We start from the raw sequence: 23,390 nt of genomic DNA, 5'->3' as shown, positions 1-23,390 counted from the left end.
GTTTACATACCCCATTTCTTTATACCATTTATTGCCACCTCTAACATCAGTGACAGCTTGAAGTCTTTTGTGGTTGTTGTGGATGAGGTTCTTTATTTTCTCAGATGGTAAAGCTCCCCACTCTTGGCAAAAAGCCTCCAGTTCCTGTAAATTCCTTGGCTGTCTAGCATGAACTGCACACTTGAGATCTCCTCAGAGTCGCTCAATGATATTGAGGTCAGGAGACTGAGATGGCCACTCCAGAAACTTCACTTTGTTCTGCTGTAGCCAATGACAGGTCGATTTGACCTTGTGTTTTGGATCGTTGTCATGTTGGAACGTCCAAGTACGCCCCATGTGTAGCTTCCGAGCTGATGATTGCAAATTTGCCTCCACTTTTTGATGATAATGTGCTGCATTCATCTTTCCTTCAACTTTGACCAGGTTTCCTGTGTCTTTGTAGCTCACACATCCTCAAAACATACACCTCCATCGTTTACATTAGGAATGGTGTTCCTTTCATAATAGGCCTTGTTGACTTCTCTCCAAATACAACATTTATGTTTGTGGCCGAAAAGTTCAATTTTGGTCTCATCAATCCAAATTTCCTTGTTCCAGAAGTTTTGAGGCTTGTCTCTGTGCTGTTTTGTGTATTATAGGCGAGATACTTTGTGGCATTTGCGCAGTAATGGCTTTGTTCTGGTGACTTGACCATTCAGCCCAATTTTCTTCAAGTGCCTCCTTATTGTGCATCTTGAAACATCCACACCACTAGTTTTCAGAGAGTCCAGTATGTCAGCTGATGTTATTTGTGGGTTTTTCTTTGCATCCCGAACAATTCTCCTGGCAGTTGTGGATGAATCTTTTGCTGGTCTACCTGACCGTTGTTTTGTTTTTACAGAGCCCTGATTTTCCATTTGTTTATCACAGTTTGAACGCTGCTGAATGGCATTATCAATTCCTTGGATATCTTTTTGTATCCCTTTCCTATTTTATACAGTTCAACTACCTTTTCTCGTATATCCGTTGGCAATTCTTTTGCTTTCCCCATGACTCACAATTCAGAAACCTCAGTGGCTGGATGAAAGATGCAAGAGTCTGTCTGGATCTCAGAAACTCACTTAGCTTGCCATTCAAACCCATTTGTGTCAACTTCTGTGCATGTTATCAGGTCAAAATCACCAGGATATGTGAACTTTTGATAAGGGTCATTTGGATGTTTTGGGTTGTCATTATGATTTAAAAAGAGAAAACACAGTAGTTTAATAATAAATGGTTTTACCCAACCACTAACCATGAGTGGAGAAAAAGTTTTAGTGTTATCATTCATATTCTCTGAAAAAAGGCCAAGATAGCAAATATTCTGCAGGGATATGTAAACTTTTGAGCACAGCTGTATGTAGAAACACAGATAACATACACGTCTCTCGGCAGAGTATCCCAGAATAAAAAAATCATGGATTTTTAATAATTTTCATCACTCACCAAACATTTAGGTCAGGACGGACACATTTGTACCACAATGAAGGCTCCTATCTGTTTCCACTAAAGCAATAGACCATGATGGATGTAGTTATGGGTGAAGTTTTCAGAAGAGCTTAGTTTGCTGACAGCAAACAGGACATGTGAAATGTTAAAAAAAAATTAAAAACCTAATTTATCATTAATGTCTTGTATATCAGTGCCAAATGACTATACAAGTACTCTCTGTGTCTCCTTGGCAAAGCCAAACCGTTTAGTGCACCTTCCCATCTACTTGTTTTCCATCTATCTCAGCCCTTCTCTGGATCCTGTAAAGAGAGATCTGTCAATCAAGGAACAAGGAGGTGGGAAGGTTCATTGAACTGTTTGGCCACACCAAAGGTGCACCAAGCCCCTGTGCTTGGTTTGAAATGTAATTTTGTGCTGATAGACCAGTAAGGGTTATAGTCATATTTTACCTTGTCTTTCAGTCCGAGGGTGGGCTTCCATTGGCTTCAGTCACGGTCTCGTCATCTTATCCACACCCGACACTTTGATTGGTCTGTAGTACTGGCCCGACGTCACAGGAATCCTCTCCGTATTCCCGCCCTCGCACAGTGACAAGTAGCTCCCCACATGCGCACTGTGTGGGTGTACGACCCCAGCTTAATTTACTGTGTGCGCTTGCTCCAGAGCTGCGGCAGTGTCTGCACGGCGGAGACACAGTCTGTGACGGGGAGACAGCGCACGTATCACATTCGCTCCACTCACAATAGCGACATCACAAAGCCAGCAGCTTATCGCCACTTTTATCGATGTCCTAATTGCGAGTTTCTGTGTTCCCATAAAAGTTCCCACCAAATTCCCCACGTAGCAGTGACACTACTCACAGTGCTCCGAAGCTATGCCAAACCCATAAATCAATGTCTCCAAAACCCTCTCCAGTTTATAACCACAGTTGAAAGTTCGCTCTGATTGCTGCTGCTTAACCATGTAGGTGCCGCTGTAACCTTTCACAGTGACATTTAAACGGTTTATTGAGGGATCAATGGATTTCCAAGAAGAGTAACAAAACCCGTTTTAATTTTTTTTAAATTACAAAATTTATAAATATTTGTAATCGTACTGACCTGGCAAATTGCCGTACATTACCAGATCATTTCTAACTCGCAATGAATACTGATAAAAAGAAAAATTAAAATATATATTTATATTTACTTGTTTTATTTTTCTCCTATGGCTCGGACTGGCCCATAGAGTAACAGGGGAATCCCCCAGTGGGCCCCTGTGCAAATCTGGGGCTCCAACCCCACTGTATGGGCAGTACTTGGCATAATTCACTTGATTCACTCTGTAAAGAAAAAGCATCATCTCAGTCATCATTCATTAACCAAACTACCTTGTTTATTATTATTATTATTATTATATAGAGATATAGGTAAATTTGTGATGGAGGGTAGTGTAATATTTGCATGCAGGTGGAAAGTGGGCCCCCCAAAGTCAATGTTACGGGTGGGCCCTTGGCACCCCAGTCTGACACTTCTCCTATATATTAAATGAATGTTGTCATTCAAAATTATAACCTATATCGCAAAAAAAAAAAAAACCCTATATGGCTGAAGAAATTTAAAAAAAATCTTATGGCTCTTCGAAATAGGGGATGAAAAAAAACTAAAGTGCAAAAATACCAAAACAACGACCAAATAATGTTTACATAATACAAGTCTACAAGTGATTAATTGGCGGTTACAAGCCTGCGGGCGGCCATCACTCAGCGCTGCTATCATACATTCTGGCAGTGCCGCCTGTGGTCCTTTCGCATCCCACAGCCCCTATATATTACTGCTTTGCGCACGGTGCCCTGATTTTTGCCGATCCCGCACTAGACCCTTCACCCCCTCACTCAGACACCAGATCCATCCTCCTGACGACATTCCCCCTGAGGCATTGCAGCACATTCATATATTTCCCCAGAGCCTGCCACTTTCCCAGCGAGCGCGCATGATAAAATCAGCCGTATTTGGCCGTGAGTCTTCTGTGTCTTATCCCGAGCCACTCTGTCATTATTAGATTTATGTATTTGTTCCAAAGTGTTAAGGATCTGCTACGTTATCCGGAGCGCCGGTCTGTGCTTCATAAAGCATCGGCACTTAGCGGATGAATAGAGAGAGGTGTGAGCTAAACTTTGAATGGAGTTAGCAGAAACTTTATAGCTTCGTCTGCTTTGCAGCAAAATGAGTCAGACATGAGGTTCCACAATAAAGTGAAAATATACCCAAATCATACACTACCTGAGCCAAGTTCATTCCCTGGAAGAAATGTGCACTGGCCGGATCTCAGAGGTAGTTTATTTCCTTCCATTAAAAAGTCGTAAAACAGCGCCGCCCAGTGGAAACATTATCATGAAATACTGTTTAATAATTGCTTTACTTTACCATGAGGAGCAGAACTTTCCATCCTGCAGCTCTCATTCCCCAAGACTGTCTGTCTGTACATGATGAGAATTGGGATTTGGCAATAGCTAAAGAGCCACTGGTTGGAACTCCTTCAGTTATCAGGTTGTTTTGAGTCATTATCATGGCCTTGGAGGTTTATTTATGTATGTGCCTAGAAAAGATGCTTGTTGTGGTTTACATTCATATAGCTGCAAAATTATTCAACCTGTCCTGATTGCAAATTAGATTAGCAAAACCCTACAAACATTCTGCTGTTTGCAATAAACTAATGAAAAGAGAACAGAGTAAATTGCTTAACAGAACTAAGAAGACAAGATGTTTCTCCAAATTTGTCACAAAATGCCATTTTTACTGATTATGTAGTTTCAGAATTAATAGAGCTATTCTGGCTGATATGACCTGCTGTCCCTCTTGCTGTTATTACCTGCTGTCCTTCTGGCTGTTATGACCTACTGTCTGTTATGACCTGCTGTCCTACTGGCTGTTATGACCTGCTCTCACTTTGGCTGTTATGACATGCTGTCCCTCTTCCTGTTATGACCTGCTGTCTCTCTGGCTGTTATGACCTACTTTCCCTCTGGCTGTTATGACCTGCTCGCCTTTTGGCTATTATGACCTGCTCTTTCTCTGGCTGTTATGACCTGCTGTCTGTCTGGCTGTTATGACCTGCTGTCCCTCTGCCTGTTATGACCTGCTCTCCCTCTGCCTGTTATGACCTGCTGTCCCTCTGGCTGTTATGATCTGCTCTCTCTCTGGCTGTTATGACCTGCACTCCCTCTGGCTGTTATGACCTGCTCACCTTCTGGCTGTTATGACCTGCTCTTCCTCTGGCTGTTATGACTTGCTCTTCCTCTGGCTGTTATGACCTGCTGTCCTTCTGGCTGTTATAACCTGCTGTCCCTCTGGCTGTTATGACATGCTCTCCCTCTGGCTGTTATGACCTGCTTTCCCTCTGGCTGTTATGAGCTGCTCGACTTCTGGCTGTTATGAGCTGCTCGACTTCTGGCTGTTATGACTTGCTCTTCTTCTGGCTGTTATGACCTGCTCACCTTCTGGCTGTTATGACCTGCTCTTCCTCTGGCTGTTATGACTTTCTCTTCCTCTGGCTGTTATGACTTTCTCTTCCTCTGGCTGTTACGACCTGCTTCCCCTCTTGCTGTTATGACCTGCTGCCCTTCTAGCTGTTATGACCTGCTGCCCCTCTGGCTGTTATGATTGTTTTCCCTCTGGTTCCTTAGTGTTCCTAAGGAATCTTAAACCATTCTTCCTTATGGGCAATTTTCATAACATTTTATTAGAAAAGTCTTTCTAATTTGGGCCTATTGAATATTGTGTGTGACATGATGTGTGACTTTTATCTTAAGCTTTGGTAATTGTGTCATTTATTTTGTCATTTTTCTTACAGACCTTCCAACAGCAAAGATTGAGTCTCGGCCTAACATGCCAAGGGAGGGGGACAGGCTGCAACTGCAATGTGATGCCTATGGAAATCCTGAGTGAGTATAGACATGTCATATTAAGCATAGCTAGCAGGACTGAGGAGGATACTGGGGGCCACTAGATCTTTTGGGGCCAATGGTAATCTTGGTTTTCAAGAACGGAGGTATTTTTAATTACTATTGATTAATTTTAACTACTCATAGCCAAGGTTACCGGCCACCTTAGTAGTGTATAAGAGGTGGCTGCTCTCCTAGGCAACGAGCATGGTGCTTACATGCTTATGGCTGTAGAGCTTGCCAGCGCTGCTCTGAAGCTAGCCAGATCGTTGGATCGCTCCTCCAATACTGCAGATGGAAAACTGCTTCATTTCTCAGTACAGAGGAGCACACAGTTGGGACCATGGCTCTTGTAAGCACTGTCTATCATCAGGAGCGCACAGCTTCTCATGTAAGCAGGAGATTGGTAAGCAGGGGAGCGGCGCGCACTTGAAGGTCGAGAATACAGCAGCATAGTTAAGAAGCTGGGATTTTAGACCACAAATAAATGATTCCCTCGCAACATGCCATCAAAGGGGTTTTCCAAGATTTAGGACATATTTGAAAGGGATTATTGGGCAAAAAATGTCTGATCACTTTAGATACCTCCAGCAATCCAGAGAGTGGGGGACCCAAAGCAGTAGAGAGCATGTGCGTCTACCACTCCGATGGAGAGGAAATGAAGCAGTGGTCACACATGCTCAATACCGCTCTGTTCACACAAGTCAAGTTTGGGATGTTTTTGGGATTGATGGAGATCAAGCAGACAAAATGCATTTATTTTGGGTTTCATTCAAAAGTTTGCCCTCTATAACAAACCGTAAGTCAGCTTGTACTGACAAAATCCCTGAGCTCCACTCATCTGATTTTTGACCACAGAACACATAAAAGATGAGCTCCACCTTGAGGTGATAAATCAGCTAAGAGAAGCTTAGCAGTAGGAACATAGAAGTGTTACGATCCAGTTCACTGTCAGATCTAGTTAACTGAAGGATTCTCAGTTAGCTCATTCTGCAATGTGCAAGGAAAAAGCAAACAGTGCAAAATTTTTATTTAAATAGAACTGCAAAAATTTCATGACATTGGAGTTGGCGATGTGCGGCTGGGTTGCCTCTACCAACCACTAATCCCCAATGAACTCCCAACCCACCTGAGCCGCAAATAACACCAGGACACCAGAATGGAATATAATGGCCATAGCAGCCTTTTATTTAAGTAACATACAACAGTTATAAATATAAACGCAACCTTGGGGAGGGTCCTTGAAGCTCTCAAATCTGGTGACCAAAACGTAAAGAATAGTTTTTGTGGACAAACACATACCATAAATTACTCCCAGCCGTTACCCCACTGGCTCGGGAGCACCAGTACCCCATCGGGGTTGCACTGTCCACTTAATCCCTTGGGATCCGAACAACCACTGCCGGAAGTCCACCAAATCACCAAACCCAAACCACGGATAATAACATTGAGGAATCCATATTACCACAGATCCCCCAAAACCAATTTAGCATCAACTTCAAGGACCCCCTCCCCCCAAACCCCACAACGAAGGCAATTGAAAACCTCGATTGCCTGAGACCCCCCCACACCGAAATGCTATGGCCCTCTCAATACCGTCCTGCAGACCCAATGCCCACAAATCAATGCCCACGTCATTCAGATCAATACCATCAGCCAGCCAAAACTCCCCACTCCCTCTCTCCAGGTCAAAATGACGAACCGACACCCCCCCATTCCTAACCACGAAATTAGACACCGCCCTATTAACCTTTATACTTGCCCTATTTAACTTGACAACCGATCTCACATGCCGTCAAGTCTTTCTCGGGACAATCTCCGACCATACCACAGTTAACCCCTGAAAAGACAACCACAAACGTAGAAGATCATGCTTAATATCCTTGACTAATTCACGAAAAGGACGAACCCCCAAATCATTTTCCCCTGCATGAGGAACTAAAATATCGGGGTCCTTATCAAGCCTAGCGCTATTATGCACCTCCTGCAAAACCCTGTTCCAACCCATACCCCTAAAACCCAACGACCTGATTACCTCCACACTTCGTGAAAAACCCAGCTGCCACCCTTCTCGCCGAACGTCCGCATGCCGAGCACTCCAATAAGCAAAGGAATGGCCCAGGATCCACACCAGCAAAGGAGTGCAACCTGTAATGACAAAAAAAACACCATTAACCAACCAAGGGGCAAACAAATTAAACCAACATTCTCTGCCTAATTTAGCTCCTCACCCAACGCCCCTGGTCGAACGTACGACCTGTAATGCCCCGATTCCCACCATCCAATCCGCTGTATTACCTTTGATCCCAAGCCCCCAACCGCTGCTTCCGTAGCTGCCCCAATCCTGAAAAAGTGAGAAGCAAATCTAGACCCATCAATACCCAATCTGTCCAGACCTTTGCGAAAAACCGCCACAAACTGGAACATTGACAAGAAGGAACCGTCAGCATGACGCAGCAATGGCCCCTCGCCACTCTGTTGCCACGACCTGTAATACTGCAAACAGCGCACTGGGCACATCAGGGAACCTGGCACTGCTCCCAAAACCACCCTTTTTCCCCTACCCTCCTGGTCCGTTTTAGACCGCCTTATCCAAAACGCCAAACCACCATCACCCACAACCACGTCCCTATCCAACAACCCCCACTGGAATACCGTCCTGGATATACCAACTCCCCCACCCTCAATGCCCCTAAAAAGGCAAGGGAAAAAGCCACCCGAAAAAGAGAACACTCAAACCTTGACACACAACCATCGACCAACACCGCCCCCAACCGTTCAAGAATGCCAAATGACAGCGGACGCCGGAAATCCGCCCTATTGCCCTGACGTCTGAACCCTTTGATGGCCTGGCTGACCAAAAAACACTTGGTCAAATCAACCTGACCCCGCAATTTAAATCCAAAAGCTAAACTGGCCCTAACCTGCCCTACCCTAGACACTGACCAACCCTCTTCCACCCCAAAACCCAGCCACGCCAGCAACGCGCCCAACTGATCCTCCCCGGAGGTGCCATACGAACTTGTCCCCAACCAGTTTTCCCAAGAACTCCAAACTGACTCGTAGATCGACCAAGTACCAGAAGACAGAGATGCCCATATTAGAGGTTCTGCAGCCCTGAGACCACCTTCCAAAGCCTGGCTGGACACTCCAGACCCTCTTCCTCCGCATCCGGGGCCAAAGTCCGAACTGCGAATGAGACAAAGAATCAGCAATTTAATTCCTAATACCTGGCACATGAGAAGCCATCACATGAGCATTAACCGATAAACAAGTTAAAACTAACTGCCGCAGAACTCGAATCACCGGAGGAGAGGATGCAGTCAAGCTGTTAATGGAGCACACCACTCCCATGTTGTCACAAATAAAACGGACTCTTCTATTCCGAAACTCCTCCTTCCACAGGTTCACCGCCACCAATATGGGAAAAATCTCCAACAAAGCAATATTCTTAACAAGGCCTAGCTGAAACCACTCGTCAGGCCACGCACCATTGGTCCCTAAAATATGCCCCAAAACCCACTCCACCAGACTGAAACCCACTCCACCAGACTGGTCCATAAACAGATCCAACTCATCATTTACAACTGCCTCCTCCATGAGCAACGATCGTCCATTGTATTGCTCCAAAAACTTGTCCCACACCTCCAAATCCGCCTTATGTTCACTGGTAAGTCGAACAAAATGCTGTGGGGCCCGCACTCCCGCCGTAGCGCTCGCCAACTGCCAAGAAAAGACCCTACCCATTGGAATAACGCGACAAGCAAAATTCGATTTACCAAGTAGTGACTGAACCTCTCTTAATGACAATTTCTTCACCCGTCTAGCTCGAGACACCTCATCCCGCAACGCCTTCACCTTATCCTCCGGTAAACGGAACTCCCAAGCCATCGAATCAATCAAGATTCCCAAAAAAGACAGGCAAGTACAAGGCCCCTCCATTTTTCCTGGAGCAAGCAGTATGCCAAAACGCTCAGCTACCCACTCCACGGCCCCAAGCAACCTCTCACAACAGCCTGATTCACCTGGACCGATACACAAAAAATCATCTAGGTAATGAATCAAAGAATCAAAACCCGACACATCCCGGACAACCCATTCGAGAAAAGAACTGAATGCCTCAAAAAACGCGCAAGAAACCGAGCAGCCCATTGGCAAACACCTATCAACAAAAAATCCCCCCCCCCCAGTAACAGCCCAACAACCTAACACTCTCTGGATGAACCAGGAGCAACCGAAACGCCGACTTGATATCCGTTTTAGCCAAAAGTGCCCCCTTTCCACACCTCCGGACCCACTTTGCCGCCTCATCAAAAGACGTATACACCACTGAGCACAGTTCCGGATCAATTCCATCATTCACCGACCTACCATGAGGGAAAGACAGGTGATGAATGAGCCTAAACTTATTCGGCTCTTTCTTCGGCACCACCCCCAGGGGCGAAACGACCAAATCCTCGAACGGAGGATCTTAAACGGCCCCGACATCCTTCCCAACTGAACTTCCTTTGCCAACTTTTCCGACACCACCCCACCATACAGGTCTGCTGACCTGAGATTCTTCAGCCCCCATGGTATCTCAAAAGGAGGGTCAGGAATTCTAAAACCGTCCCTGAAACAACAACAGTTCCACCTTCACACCATCTGGAAACCTATTTAGATAAGGGGCCATCACGGCCAGTTTCACTGGCGTCTCCCCCTTTGGAATTACCACTCTCTGCTTTTCCTTTCTGCTTCCTAAAGCATCTGGAAACACCACGCGAGGTTCCGCTACAATGGGAGCAAAGGTGCTTGAATTTGTAGCTCGCCCCGAATTTACACTGCCCATCATTAAATTGCCAGCAGAGACAATGTTTCTGGGTGCCCAACTTCCCCGACTGACCGCCTGCCCCTTGACCACCGCTTTGCGCATTTGAAGAACCGCCCCCCCAGGAAAGGAATGTCCGAGCTTAGTCTGTGTCATAACCTTCAACCACAGACTTATGTCTTCCTGATCCCACCTAATCGCTGGACGAACCGCCTTCCTCTGCCTAAACTGCTCGTCGTAACGGAGCCAAGACTGACCCCCCCATACCCTATACACCTCCCAATCGAATTTAAATAACAAAAAAGAGGAGAACAGTTCTCAGGCGCCTTCTCACCAATCACGCTAGCCAAAATTGCAAACACCTGGAGCCAATTAGCGAACGTTAGCGGAATCAAATGCCATCTCCGTTTTTCCTCCTCTTTTTTTGCTATCGTCCTTCTTTTCCTTATCCAAATTGAACTTTTCCAGCGGTAGCAGGGAAAAAATCTCGACGTACTCATCCTTCCAGATCTTTTCCCGCACCTCCTTTTTAAGATGAGCACCCAGTGGGCCCTCAAAGCATACATACACCTCCCTGTAGGCCCTATCATCTAAATGGATCCAACATTCCTTCTCTTTTTCAGTCTGAACTGAAACAGACACAGGATCCGCTCGGCCCACTGAGACCCCGGTAGCCGCCCCCGACGGGCCGGCCCCTCGCTCCTGCGACCCCACCCAGGCGGCTAAATGCGCTGATGGCTCTCTAACTCCCTCCATCCGTGCCAACAAATCCCGCATGGGAGCTAAAATCTCCCCAAGCCCCCGATTGTTGACGGGCCCTGTTCCCCCACTACATGTCCTAACGCCACCGGCCGGCCCCCTACCCCGCTCCCGACTGCAGGGGACCTCACTAGGGATGATGACAGACAAGCCAAAGAGCCATACTCACCGGGCTGCGAGGACGCTGTGTCTCCTCCATCCGCCATTCCCGAATCTCGCTATGTGTCAAAACTGGAGCTTCGCCTCAGACCCTTTGTCCCCAGAGGTCAATACTCACCGAAACAGGCTCTCTTGACACCGCTGCACTCCCGGGTCATTCTCTTATGAGATCTTCATTGCTCCGACCCCCGCTGAGGCCAGCGGGCTGCATAGGCACAGGCGCTGGTGCCTGTGGCCACCCACCGCCCGCACCCCCCACCGACTGTCTGTTGCTCTGTCCTTGGTCCTCCCCCACCGCTGGTCCAGTCAGGGGGCCCGCATCACAGGGCACACTCACCCGCCCCGACCGTCGGGGCCTGCCGCCCGATAATCCACCCACGCTTGCCCTCTCCCCGCCGCCACGCACCGAGCAGGCAGGCCGCCCAACTCCATGGTGGCCTGCCGTGACATCATCCATCCGCGCCGGTCAGGCGCGGGCAGGCCCTGCCTCCAGATCAGGCCTGTGAGAAGGCCTAGCGACTGCCGCTGCATCCAGGCTGGCCCGTGGATTTCTCCTGGCCCGGGGCCTGCCAGCACACCTACCAGCAGGCACCCGAGCCGAAGGGTCCCTGGAGGGGCTCCGACGCCGGCGTTGGGTGGTTGGCGCAGCATCCGGGGACAGGCGCTCTGGAGGCCTCACCCGCCGCCTTGCACGGGGAGAAGCAACGGCGGCCGACCCCCCTCCTCCCCCGATGATCCTGGTCACATGCTCCTCTAGCCATCCATCAGGCTGCGCCTCTGCTGCCGCCTGCAGTCTCTCCAGGACCGCAGATATGGGGGCAATCCCTCGTGGCTCCGGAGTGGGAACTAAAGGTAACCGCCCCCATAAGCCTCCTAATATACCCCCCTTTATCCACCTCCTCCACCCCCTGGGATAATTAACCCCTTCCCTCCAACCCACTGTCTTGAATGGCCTCCACTTAGCCGCTGGGGGGGAGGTTGTGCGGCTCACTCTGGCCCCTGTCTTTTAGCTCAAAATACATGCATTTAAGTAAAAAAAAAATTTCCCCTAAAGTGCCCATAGGCTTTAACGTTTGGATTTTTTTTCAGTAAAGTCCAACTATGGAAACTACAGCTGTAGCTCTAGACTATGAATTTGTATCTACCACACCATTTATGTAACTATAACCCCACCGACAATGAATAGAGCATGTGCCAATATCACTCTGATAAAAGTAGACACTTCAGAGCCCCATTCTTAGAATCTACTGAGGGTCCAACAGTGCGAGCCTTAGTGATCAGCAGCTTAACGCTTATCTAGTGTCTACGTGATAACTTGCAATCTTTAGAGTGGGTACTTTGGGCTTAATCGATTTCAGCAGTTACCTCTACCTATTCCTCCAAACACACTTGGCTGGGCATACATGTGGTGTAATGGAAAGAGCAGAGTAAGCCCATGTCAGAAACTTACTAGGAAGAGCAGAGTAAGCCCAAGTCAGACACTTATTAGGGAGAGTGAAGTGCTAAGTGCACACGTTGCCGAACTCCCGCGGAAGTTACCGTGGGAATTCCGGAATTCCATTCTGCGGGATAACCGCATTTTAAATTCCCGTGATTTTCCCGTGGAAAAACTAGTGATTTGCAAGTGTAATTAGCTTGCAGAACACTAGCGTTTTCCAAGCGATCTCTAGCATCGCTTCAAAAACTGATTGACAGGTTGGTCACACTCATCAAACATAGTGTTTGACGAGTGTGATCAACTTTTTACTATTGAGGCCGCCTATGCAGCATCAGTAGTAAAAAGATCTGTGAAAAATAATAAAAAATAAAAGAAATTGTGTTTTTCTCACCTTCCGACGTCCCACGCAGTGTTCCCGATCATTGCGATGCTCCCGTTCCCAGTAATGCCATGCGATACCTTTGATGACGTAGCGGTCTCACGATACTGTAGCGGTCTCGCGAGACCACTACATCATCACAGGTTCTTGCCGCAAGGCATTACTGGGAATGGGAGTTGGCTGGAGCATCGGTAAGGCTGCGCGGGACGCCGAAAGGTGAATATAACCCGATTTTTTATTTTAATTCTATTTTTTACAGGGATATGGTACCCAAAGCCTGGAGGAGAATCTCCTCTCCTCCACCCCCTGTGTACCATCCGCAAATGTTCTGCTTACTTTTCGCATGGTGGGCACAGCCACATGCGGAAAGTAAGCAGAACAATGCATTCCTATGTGGGCGGAATCGCCGCGATTCAGCAAAATAATGAGCATGCTGCATATTTTTCCACAGTGTGATTCCACCGCGGGAAAATCCGCAGCATTAGCACAGCATTAAGGAATCCCATAGGATTTCATGGGATGCTGTTTTTTTTGCGTTTTCGCGGCAAAATCACAAGTTAAAAACTGCTGCGAAAACGCAAAAAAACGCAACTTGTGAACACAGTCTTAGTCCGTATCAGACACTTACTAGGGAGAGCGGAGTAAGCCCGTGTCAGACACTTACTAGGGAGAGCAGAGTAAGCCCGCCACAGCGTCAAACCCATAGCAGCCAGATGTTACAGCATAGTGGATGGGATTTCATGAAATCCCATCTCCACGATGTGTCCTGAGATGTCTCTGGCTTCCCTGCGGAGATGCAGCATGTTAATTTATGTAGCGGAGACGCTCCGTCTCTTTATAAATTACTCTTCACTATCATTAGATGCGGTAAAACCACAGTGTATCTTCTTAGTCACATGTGTATTAAGTGCGGGAACGCAGCTTACTATGCATGTGTACTAATTTAAATGTCGTACCTTGTTTGAGCTGGAAGTTCACGTACACTGCAGTTCTTGCGATGAGCTGAGTTGACCGCTAAAACTGCAGTGCACATGACTGTCGACATTTAATAGGAAGAGCGGAGTAAGCATTTATCAGACACTTACTAGGGAGAGCGTAGTAAGCCCCTGCCAGACACTTGCTAGGGAGAGTGGAGTAAGCCTGTGTAAAACACTTATTAGGGAGAGCAGAGTAAGCACGTGTAAGACACTTACTAAGGAGAGCGGAGTAAGCCCGTTTAAGACACTTACTAGGGAGAGCTGAGTAAGCCCATGTCAGACACTTACTAAGGAGAGTGGAGTAAACCCATGTAAGACACTTACTAGGGAGAGAGGAGTAAGCCTGTGTCAGACATTTACTAGGGTGAGCGAAGTAAGACCATGTCAGACACTTACTAGAGACATCGGAGTAAGCCCATGTCAGACACTTTCTAGGGAGAACGGCGTAAGCCTGTGTCAGACCCTTACTAGGGAGAGCAGAGCAAGCCCATGTCAGGCACTTACCAGGGAGAGTGGAGTAAGCCCGTGTCAAACACTAATTAGGGAGAGTGGAGCTAGCCCATGTCAGACACTTACTGGGGAGAGTAGAGTAAGCCTGTGTCAAACATTTACTAGGGTGAGTGGAGTAAGCCCATGTAGTACGTGTGCCAACTGAGGGGTGGTCCTTTTTGGCTGCGGAACAGACTGGAGACAGACGCAGAAATCCGTGCAATCAGGTCTTTTATTGGGTGTCCTCTTGACATCCACAGCAAGCACGACAGCTTCTGCCCCTAAGTCCGGGTACCTGTCACATCCTCCTACTCCTGTTCGGCGAAGACCCCTAGTTTCCCTCACTGTGGCTGCCGTTAGGCCCACGGCCACAGTGCTTTCCCCGACCGAGTGTGCCCGCTGCGACACTGCTGCTTCAGTGCCCAGCCGTCCGGTACCTCGGGCCTCCTCTAGTCAGTGCCTTCCTGACCTGCAGCTGTTCTTCATCCCGCCATCCGGCAGGACCGGCCTCCAGGCCCGATGGTTCCGACTGCTCCAATGGCTAAAGAGCGGGTCCCGCTTCCCGTGCTGTCTCCGACTCCGGCGTGGGCTTTAGAAAGTGAGGGCGCACCTCCGCTAGGTGATCCGGCTCTGGGTCTGCAGGCTCAGATGTCGAGGACTCCATCTGCGGCAGGTCTTCAGGACGAGTGAGAGCTTGCTGCTTTTGCAATGGCTCCCAGCTCCAGCTGTAGTCCTTTAACGTGGGAGGGTGCCCAGTTTTCAAGTAGTGGCACCCAGCTTTCCCAAAGGGGAGATTGTCACTCGATGTGCACCGCTCCCCCCAGGGGTGGGCTCGGCATAGCTGCCCCTGGTAGTCCAATATAGCACCAACTTCCTCCATCCCAACGGTTGCCATTTCTGGAGGTGCGCAAAGTCTCTTTCAGGATTCCTTTTTAGTCAAATCCGGCCTGTAGTCTGTTAATGTAGAAGAGTACCCAGCTTTTCTGCAATGGCACCCAGCTTTTCCAGCAGTGTTACTCAGGGTCAAATCTGGCAATCCCAATCACAGTCCCAGATTGTAATCCACTCCAGCAAATCTTCAACCCGTTAGGCTCGAGTCCTTTAAATCTTCGGCTCAGTCTCACCGCCGGCGTTGGTGTATTGGGTGGTGATGATCCTGTCGACTATGCCACTTGTAGTACATGTGGCGACTGGGGGATGGTCCCTTTCAGCTGCGGAATAGACTGGAGACAGACACATAAATTTGTTCAATCAGGTCCTACTTTATTGGGTGTCCTCTTGACATCCACAGCAAACACAACAGCTTCTGCCTCGATGCCGGGTACCTGTCACCTCCTCCTACTCCTGTTTGGCGAAGACCCCTAGGTTCCCTCACTGTGGCTGCCGTTAGGGCCATGGCCACAGAGCTTCCCCCGACCGAGTCTGCCTGCTGCAACACTTACTGCTCCTTCAGCGTCCAGCCATCCGGTACCTCAGGCCTCCTCTAGTCAGTGCCATCCTGGCCTGCAGCTGTCCTCTCAGGGCCACCCTCCTGCGAGTCTCTGTTTCTCTCCTCTAATCTTTTCCTGAGCTCTTCCTTCCTCCATCTTCTCCTGAGCTCTTCTTCCTGTTGTCGCCTCCTGGATGTCTGCCTTGCCCCTGGGACTCTCCTTCCTTTTATCTCCTCATCCTGGAAATCCCCTTCCCAGTGCTGTGACTCCGCCCACCTTGACTCTGCAGTTTCCCTAGCCTAAAACTTGCTGTTAAGTCCTTTTCTCATTACTCTATGCCCCCATCTTGTGGCCAAAACCTGGTACTACACGATCTTTCACTAATTCTAGCTGTTGTCCCACACATATATATTAAAGTCAGAATAAAGCATTGTACACATCACCTTTTAGATTTTTCCTCTTTATCAGACAGGTCCATAGGTCAGTCCACCCCCGTTCACCCATGTCAGACATTTACTAGGGTGAGCAGATTAAGCCCGTGTCAGACACTTACTAGGGAGAGCGGAGTAAGCCCATGTCAGACACTTATTAGGGAGAGAGGAGCAAGGCCATGTTAGCCACTTACTAGGGAGAGCAGAGTAAGCCTGTGTCAGACATTTATTAGGGTGAGCGGAGTAAGCCCATGTCAGACACTTACTAGGAAGAGTGGGGTAAGCCTGCGTCAGACATTTATTAGTGGGAGCAGAGTAAAGCCCATGTCAGAGACTTACTAGGGAGAGCAATTACTTACCCCCATTCTTTGTCCCATGTGTTTTTTGCTACAATGCTTTTTTGTATATTGTTCATATCGATTGCTACTTATAAAAAGTATGTAATCATTTTATTAACTATCTGAATCCGTCACTCCTCTTGTTTTCCTATAAATACTTACTAGGGAGAGCGGAGTAAGCCCGTGTAAGACCCTTACTAGGGAGAGTAGAGCAAGCCCATGTCAGACACTTACTAGGGAGAGTGGAGTAAGCCCGTGTCAGACACTTATTTGGAAGAGTGGAGCAAGCCCATGTCAGACACTTACTAGGGAGAGCAGAGTAAGCCTATCTCAGACATTTACTAGTGTGAGCGGAGTAAGCTCATGTCAGACACTTGCTAGAGAGAGCGGAGTAAGCCTGTGTCAGGCACTTTCTAGGGAGAGTGGAGTAAGCCCGTGTCAGACACTTATTAGGGAGAGCAGAGAAAGCCCATGTCAGACACTTACTAGGGAGAGCAGAGTAAGCCTGTGTCAGACATTTACTAGTGTGAGCGGAGTAAGCCAGTGTCAGACACTTACTAGGCAGAGCGGAGTAAGCTCATGTCAGACACTTGCTAGAGAGAGAGGAGTAAGCCTGTGTCAGACACTTACTAGGGAGGACGGAGTAAGACCATGTTAGACACATACTAAGCAGAGCGGAGTAAGCTCGTGTCAGACACTTACTAGGGAGAGTGGAGTAAACCCATGTCAGGCATTTACTAGAGAGAGAGGAGTAAGCCCTTGTCAGACAGTTGCTAGGGAGAGTGGAGTAAACCCATGTCAGGCATTTACTAGGGAGAGAGGAGTAAGCCCTTGTCAGACAGTTGCTAGGGAGAGTGGAGTAAACCCATGTCAGGCATTTACTAGGGAGAGAGGAGTAAGCCCTTGTCAGACAGTTGCTAGGGAGAGTGGAGTAAACCCATGTCAGGCATTTACTAGGGAGAGAGGAGTAAGCCCTTGTCAGACAGTTGCTAGGGAGAGAGGAGTAAGCCAATGTCAGACACTTACTAGGGAGAGCTGAGTTAGCCCGTGTAAGACACTTACTAAGGAGAGTAGAGTAATCCCATGTCAGACCCTTACTAGGTAGGATGGAGTAAGCCCATGTCAGACACTTACTAGGCAGAGTGGAGTAAGTTCATATCAGACACTTACTATGGAGAGCTTAGTAAGCCCGTGTTAGACATAGTCACTCCCCTGGAAGAAGCAACACTGCGAAACAGTGCTCATCGGGGGAGGTGATCATCATCAGCAGCATCTACTCTCAGTGCACAGCTTTACAGCACCAGTCTCAGAGTATCAGCTTTACTGCAGGTAATTAACTATATGAATCTTCGTAATCTTTATGGATACCTTTTATACCTGCCTTTCATTTGAGCTCTACTGGTATTGATGTTATTGGAAACTATTCTAACAACATATGACATATAATTTAAAAGCACCTCTCTTCCTCTAAGGCCTCTTTCACACTTCAGTTGTTTGACGTCAGTCAAAATCCGCCGTTTTTTGAAAAAAGCAGATCCGCCATAGTTTTGGCGGATCCATTTTTTTCCCCATAGACTTGCATTAGCGGGGGATTATGACTGCTGGTCGTCCGTTGTATCCGTTTTGTGACGGATCCGTTTGAATTTTAGCGTCCACCGTCTGGAGTAGATGGACAAAGGAACGTTTTTTTCAGCGGCGGACCGCTATTTTAAACTGCGCATGCACATATCCTTTCATGCATTTTAACCCTAAACGCCATTCTGGCAGAGGCGAATCTCTCTCTCAAAAAACGGATCCGCTTTTTCACACTTTGACGGTTTGCAACTGAAGTGTGAAACAGGCCTAAGTTTCACCTTTTGGACTGTGTCTCTTCTTCCCCCCTTTTTTTAGGCGGCTACCAATATTGCTCTTGCTTAGCAACATTAAGCAACACTCTTATACTTGCTGAGTCTCCACATGACTTGCCTTTACTAGGCAATTAGGAGTTTTTTGCCAGGGTCCTTTTTCTTATGGTGCTTGCATTATATTTCACTGTGCACTTTATTATTATTTGCTACTGGTTACGTTCCCACCATTTTGGAGGCCCCTTTCTTGCTCTGTCTTTTTAATTGGTTTTTAAATATTGTTATTTAATAAAGATATCCTTTTGCCCACATTTTTGTCTCTTATCAATTCTTATCTATACGGCACCTTACCATAATAGATTGTGTTAATTATGTATTATTGAAGTGTTTTTTGCCTCCTTAAATTAGGACTATGGGAATACTTACATGGGAGAGCGGAGTAAGCCTCAGAGTCTGTTGTTGTCTACAGTCCACATTACATCTGTCTGAAGACTTTGTTACATATTTTCCTTGTCATTGAGATTTATAAAGAAGATGATGACTAGTAAAATGTGTATTTCTAGGCAGTAACATCATTGTCAGTCTCTGTAATCAGTGTCATGTTGTTACTAGTCCCACCCCACCTTCATTTCTAAACGTTTCACTTCTCCCACACTTCACCTCGGTACCACTTCCACTCTCATGTGTCCTACACCTCCTACACTTGACATCAGTGACTCCCAGCTTATGCAGTAACCGTCATGGAAACTCCTACTTCATGCAATTGTGTGGGTGTAAAAGTCACAAATAAGTGAGAAACTAGAGCTCCAATATCAGTCTCCTTTCCTCTTCCTGCTGCTGATTACACACCATTACTCCAACACAAGGCTAGGCATCAACTGATCTTCACCAAGTCATAGTCAGCATCAAGGATGGCTGGGCTCAGAGGTCCTTTTTTATCTAGATAAACATGTTCTTCACATTTTGAGGTTGGGTCCTTTCGACACTGGTACCTGAAGGCCTACAAATACTTGGAGTCGGCTCTGATTGAATAAACCTTTCTTGCCCCACACACTCTTCACAGGCTCCATACCAAGCTCTATGCTACACGCTCTTGTACTTACATGCCAGCCTCAAGACTACATGATTAATGACTCGGAAATGGTCACCCAGAAACCAGTTAATCAACAATAAAAGAAAAAGTAGGTCGAGTCATTGAGAAAACTGATGACAGAGCCGCTTAATAATAAATGCTTTGCTATAAAATTCATTTTGTAGACCTAGTGAAGCTTGTGAACTTACTCTAAAATCCAAGAATGAATGGCTTTATAATCCTGAGCACATTATGAATACAGAGGATATTTTAGCGTCAAATAGAAAAACATTCAAAAAATGTGCAGCATAGAGTTTCAAAGTAAGTTCCATCAAGTCTTACCGTATCTCTTTAACATTCCTCTTTGACCTCGTCTTGATATGTGATGTACATGTAGGTAAACTTCAGGTATGTCTTTAGGGAGTGGGCTAAAGAGGTGACACCATAGCATAGAGGGACAGCTATCACCTGCCATTAACAGCAGTGACAGGAGCGAGTTCTGATCGCTGCTATTTAATCATTCAAATGCCAGTGTCAATCTCTGACAGTGACATTTAAGTGTCTCAATAACATGCTACAACCATTCTGATGCCTATACACAATTGTTGGGATCTGATGGGTTGACATGGCATCCTGGAGCCTACTGAAGTGCCTCCCCACAACCCCTTTGTGTTCCCATGAAGATCAGCCACAGGGTGGGCGTCATAAGAAATTGCTATCTCTACTGTATATAGGAGTGTAGCGAACAAGGAATCAATTGATCCTAAGTTCTAGTGCATTAAGGGGACTAAAAGAGAAAAAAATAGATAAAGGGTTTCTTTAAATATACAAGTTAAAATCACTCTTTTTTACCCAATAAAATAAAGGAAATAAAAAAAAATCTGATATCCCCATTTTTATAGTCCAATCTCTAACATGAAAAATAATTTAACCCATAAAGTAAATGCCAGTAGTCCTCCAGCATTCTGCCTTTTCTGTAGTCCTGAATACCAGTGATCACATAATGGAGATAGATATTCCCATCATGGGGAGACCCCTAAGGGGTTAAGGCACCTAATCAATACAGGGATGTAAAGATCTATGAAACTGTCAGTTTGGGTCCTCTGACCTGTACTCGGGCCACAACTTGGATCTGTAATGTGTTCTGAAATGAGAAATTATATGACGTTCTGCATCACTGCTACTCCTCTAACTTGCCTCTACAGTGACCTCTGGAGACTTACAGGGTTATAGTCCTGGATGAAGATTTGGAATTTGATGCTTGATGAATGGTTCATACTGTTGTAGCACAAATATGTGCCAGTGTTAGGAGGGCTTGGGTCACAGTTATTATACTAGAGTTAGGTTTAGGATTGGAATTAGGGTTATGGCTCGAACAACTGTTAGGTCACGTTCACAAGTTCAGTGTTTGATCAGTATTTTACATCAGTATCTGTAAGCCAAAACCAGGAGTGGGTGATAAATACAGAAGTGGTGACGTGTTTCTATTATACTTTTCCTCTGATTGTTCCACTCCTGGTTTTGGATTACAAATACTGTTGTAAAATACTGATCAAATACTGAACGGTGAACGTGTCCCTGGGATTAGGTTAGGGTTATAGAGTTAGGGTGGAATAAGGGTTGGGCTAAAGATAGGGTGATAGGGTTAGGGTAGAAATAAGGAGTAGGTTTATGGGGTTAGGGTTGAAATGAGTGTTGGAGTTAAGGTTAGGATCATAGTCCTGAAACAACAGGAAGAGTCTGAAAAAGTCCCAGGTGTGGAAATTGCCTTATTTCTATTTTTTTATTTTTTACATAGATTGCAAAAAGGAAAAACACGTTACTATAAATTAAAAGAAATACATTTAACACAAAATCCTAATCTAAACAATAGGTCGTTTTCTTATGCTAGCTTCTCTTTAACTGATAATTATGGTAGAGGAATATTGCTTAGATACATTGATAGGCTCTCGATCATAGATTCTTTCCACTATGGAGGAGGACTTGTTTTACAAAGCCATTTCTGAGATTACCATATTGAGGACTCGTACACTGGTGAATCTTTTTATAGGTGACTCCTTTAAATGGTTCCATGGAAGGAGATAAAACTCATTCCAGATTGTTACAATGCCATCCCAGATAAATACCTGGAACCTGAAAGTTAAAGAGGTGTCCCGAGACTATAAGATTGATGGTCCCTCCTTAGTGTAAATCATTGAGATCTGTTCAGCGGAGATCCGACTCCCAACACCTTCAACAATCAGCTAAATCAAGTGTTTCCGGAGTGTGGCATTTCCATGTATCTGGTTGTGGCTGACTGTACCTGGTACAGCAGCTCAGTCCAAGTCACCTACTCAGATGGCACAAATATCAGTTTTCTAGACTACCATTGTCAGAAAAATTTAAGGATACTAACACGGGTAGTTGAGTGCAAAGAAGTGGAGGCCTGTGTTTCTCGTAGGCCTACTGCTACAGGCAACATGCATAAGGAGACCTAACCAGGAGTGTTCACATTCCCAAAAATTATTGACAGACACCACCCAAGGGGCATCAATTTCACCACACTAGAAATAGCAGAATAGGGACTGATAGGTCTTTCACTACACCCAAACCAGTAGATGGACACTCAACAAGGAGTGTTCCCATTTAAAGAATTGAGGGCCTTACCCCACAGAAGTGGCATCAATTTCACCACTGTAGAAGTAGTTAAATAAGAACCAACAGGTCTTTCTCTACACCAAATTCAGCAGATGGACACCCTACAAGAAGTGTTCACATTTAAAGAAATGAGGGCCTTACATCACAGAAGTGGCATCAATTTCACCACAGTAGAAATAGTCTATTAGGAACCAACAGACATTCTCTACACCCAATCCAGCAGATGGACACCCTACAAGGAGTGTTCACATTTAAAGTAATGAGGGCCTTACACCACAAAAGTGGCATCAATTTCACCACAGTAACAATAATATACTGACAGGTCTTTCTCTACATTCAATCCAGCAGATGGACACCCAACCAGGAGTGTTCACATTTCCAAAAATTATTGGCAGACACCACCAAAGTGGCATCAATTTCACCACACTAGAAATAGTGTATTGGGGACTGACAAGTCTTTCACTACACCCAAACCAGCAAATGGACACCCAACTTGGAGTTTTCAAATTTTTAAAAATGAGGGCCTTACACCACTGAAGTGGAGTAACTTTCACAAGAATAGAAATAGTATAATTGGGACCGATACGTCTTCCACTACAGCTAACACAGCAGATGTAGACCAACCATGACTGTTCACATTACAACAAATTTGTGTTGACATCAGCAGCAGCAGCCACAGCAGGCACAGAAGCGACATTAATGATATCACAGAGTGCAGTTACGTGACATTAATGCATCACATAAAAAAATGCAATATCACCTAGTCTGTACAGTCTGCAATTGGGGTGCAAAAGTCCTTGGAGATCCATGACTTGTTCATATTAATGAAAGTTAGGTGGTCAACACTTTCAGCGTACAGCTGTATGCACTTATCCATCAGGACAGCACCAGCAGCGCTGAAGACAGGTTCTGAGAGAACGCTGGCTGCTGGGCATGATAAAACCTCCAAGGTATGTGAGGCAAGCTCAAGCCACTCATCCATTTTAGAAGACCAAAATGTGAAAGGGTTCAAACCCTCCCTGATGGTATTGATATTTAGTTCTAGATACTCCTGCACCATCCTCTCCATTCGTTCACCATGTGTAAGACTTGGACTCTGTTGTTCTGGTGCACGAGTTGGTCTAAAAAAATGTGTGAAAGGACTCATAGAAATTGCTTCTTCCACTTCCACCACTGCTGCTGCTGCTAATGTTTTGGCATTGATGAATTGACAGGTTGGAAGTCTACAGCTGTGATGC

General features: G+C 46.2%; 1 protein-coding gene across 2 annotated transcripts in view; it reads left to right on the top strand.

The window, feature by feature from the left end:
• Positions 1-23,390, top strand: part of CADM3 (cell adhesion molecule 3) — a 456,473-nt gene that overhangs the window by 388,595 nt on the left and 44,488 nt on the right. For both annotated transcript variants that reach the window (XM_073567238.1, XM_073567239.1), the window contains exon 6: positions 5,302-5,392. In XM_073567238.1, coding sequence (XP_073423339.1) covers positions 5,302-5,392 — 91 coding nt within the window. The remainder of the gene's footprint in view (positions 1-5,301; positions 5,393-23,390) is intronic.

Source organism: Dendrobates tinctorius, unplaced genomic scaffold, assembly GCF_039654945.1.
Source record: "Dendrobates tinctorius isolate UK_male_01 unplaced genomic scaffold, ASM3965494v1 ptg000019l, whole genome shotgun sequence".
Classification (NCBI taxonomy): Eukaryota; Metazoa; Chordata; class Amphibia; order Anura; family Dendrobatidae; genus Dendrobates; species Dendrobates tinctorius.
The sequence above is the reverse complement of the archived record's forward strand: the minus strand, read 5'-3'. Positions and strand labels throughout refer to the sequence as shown.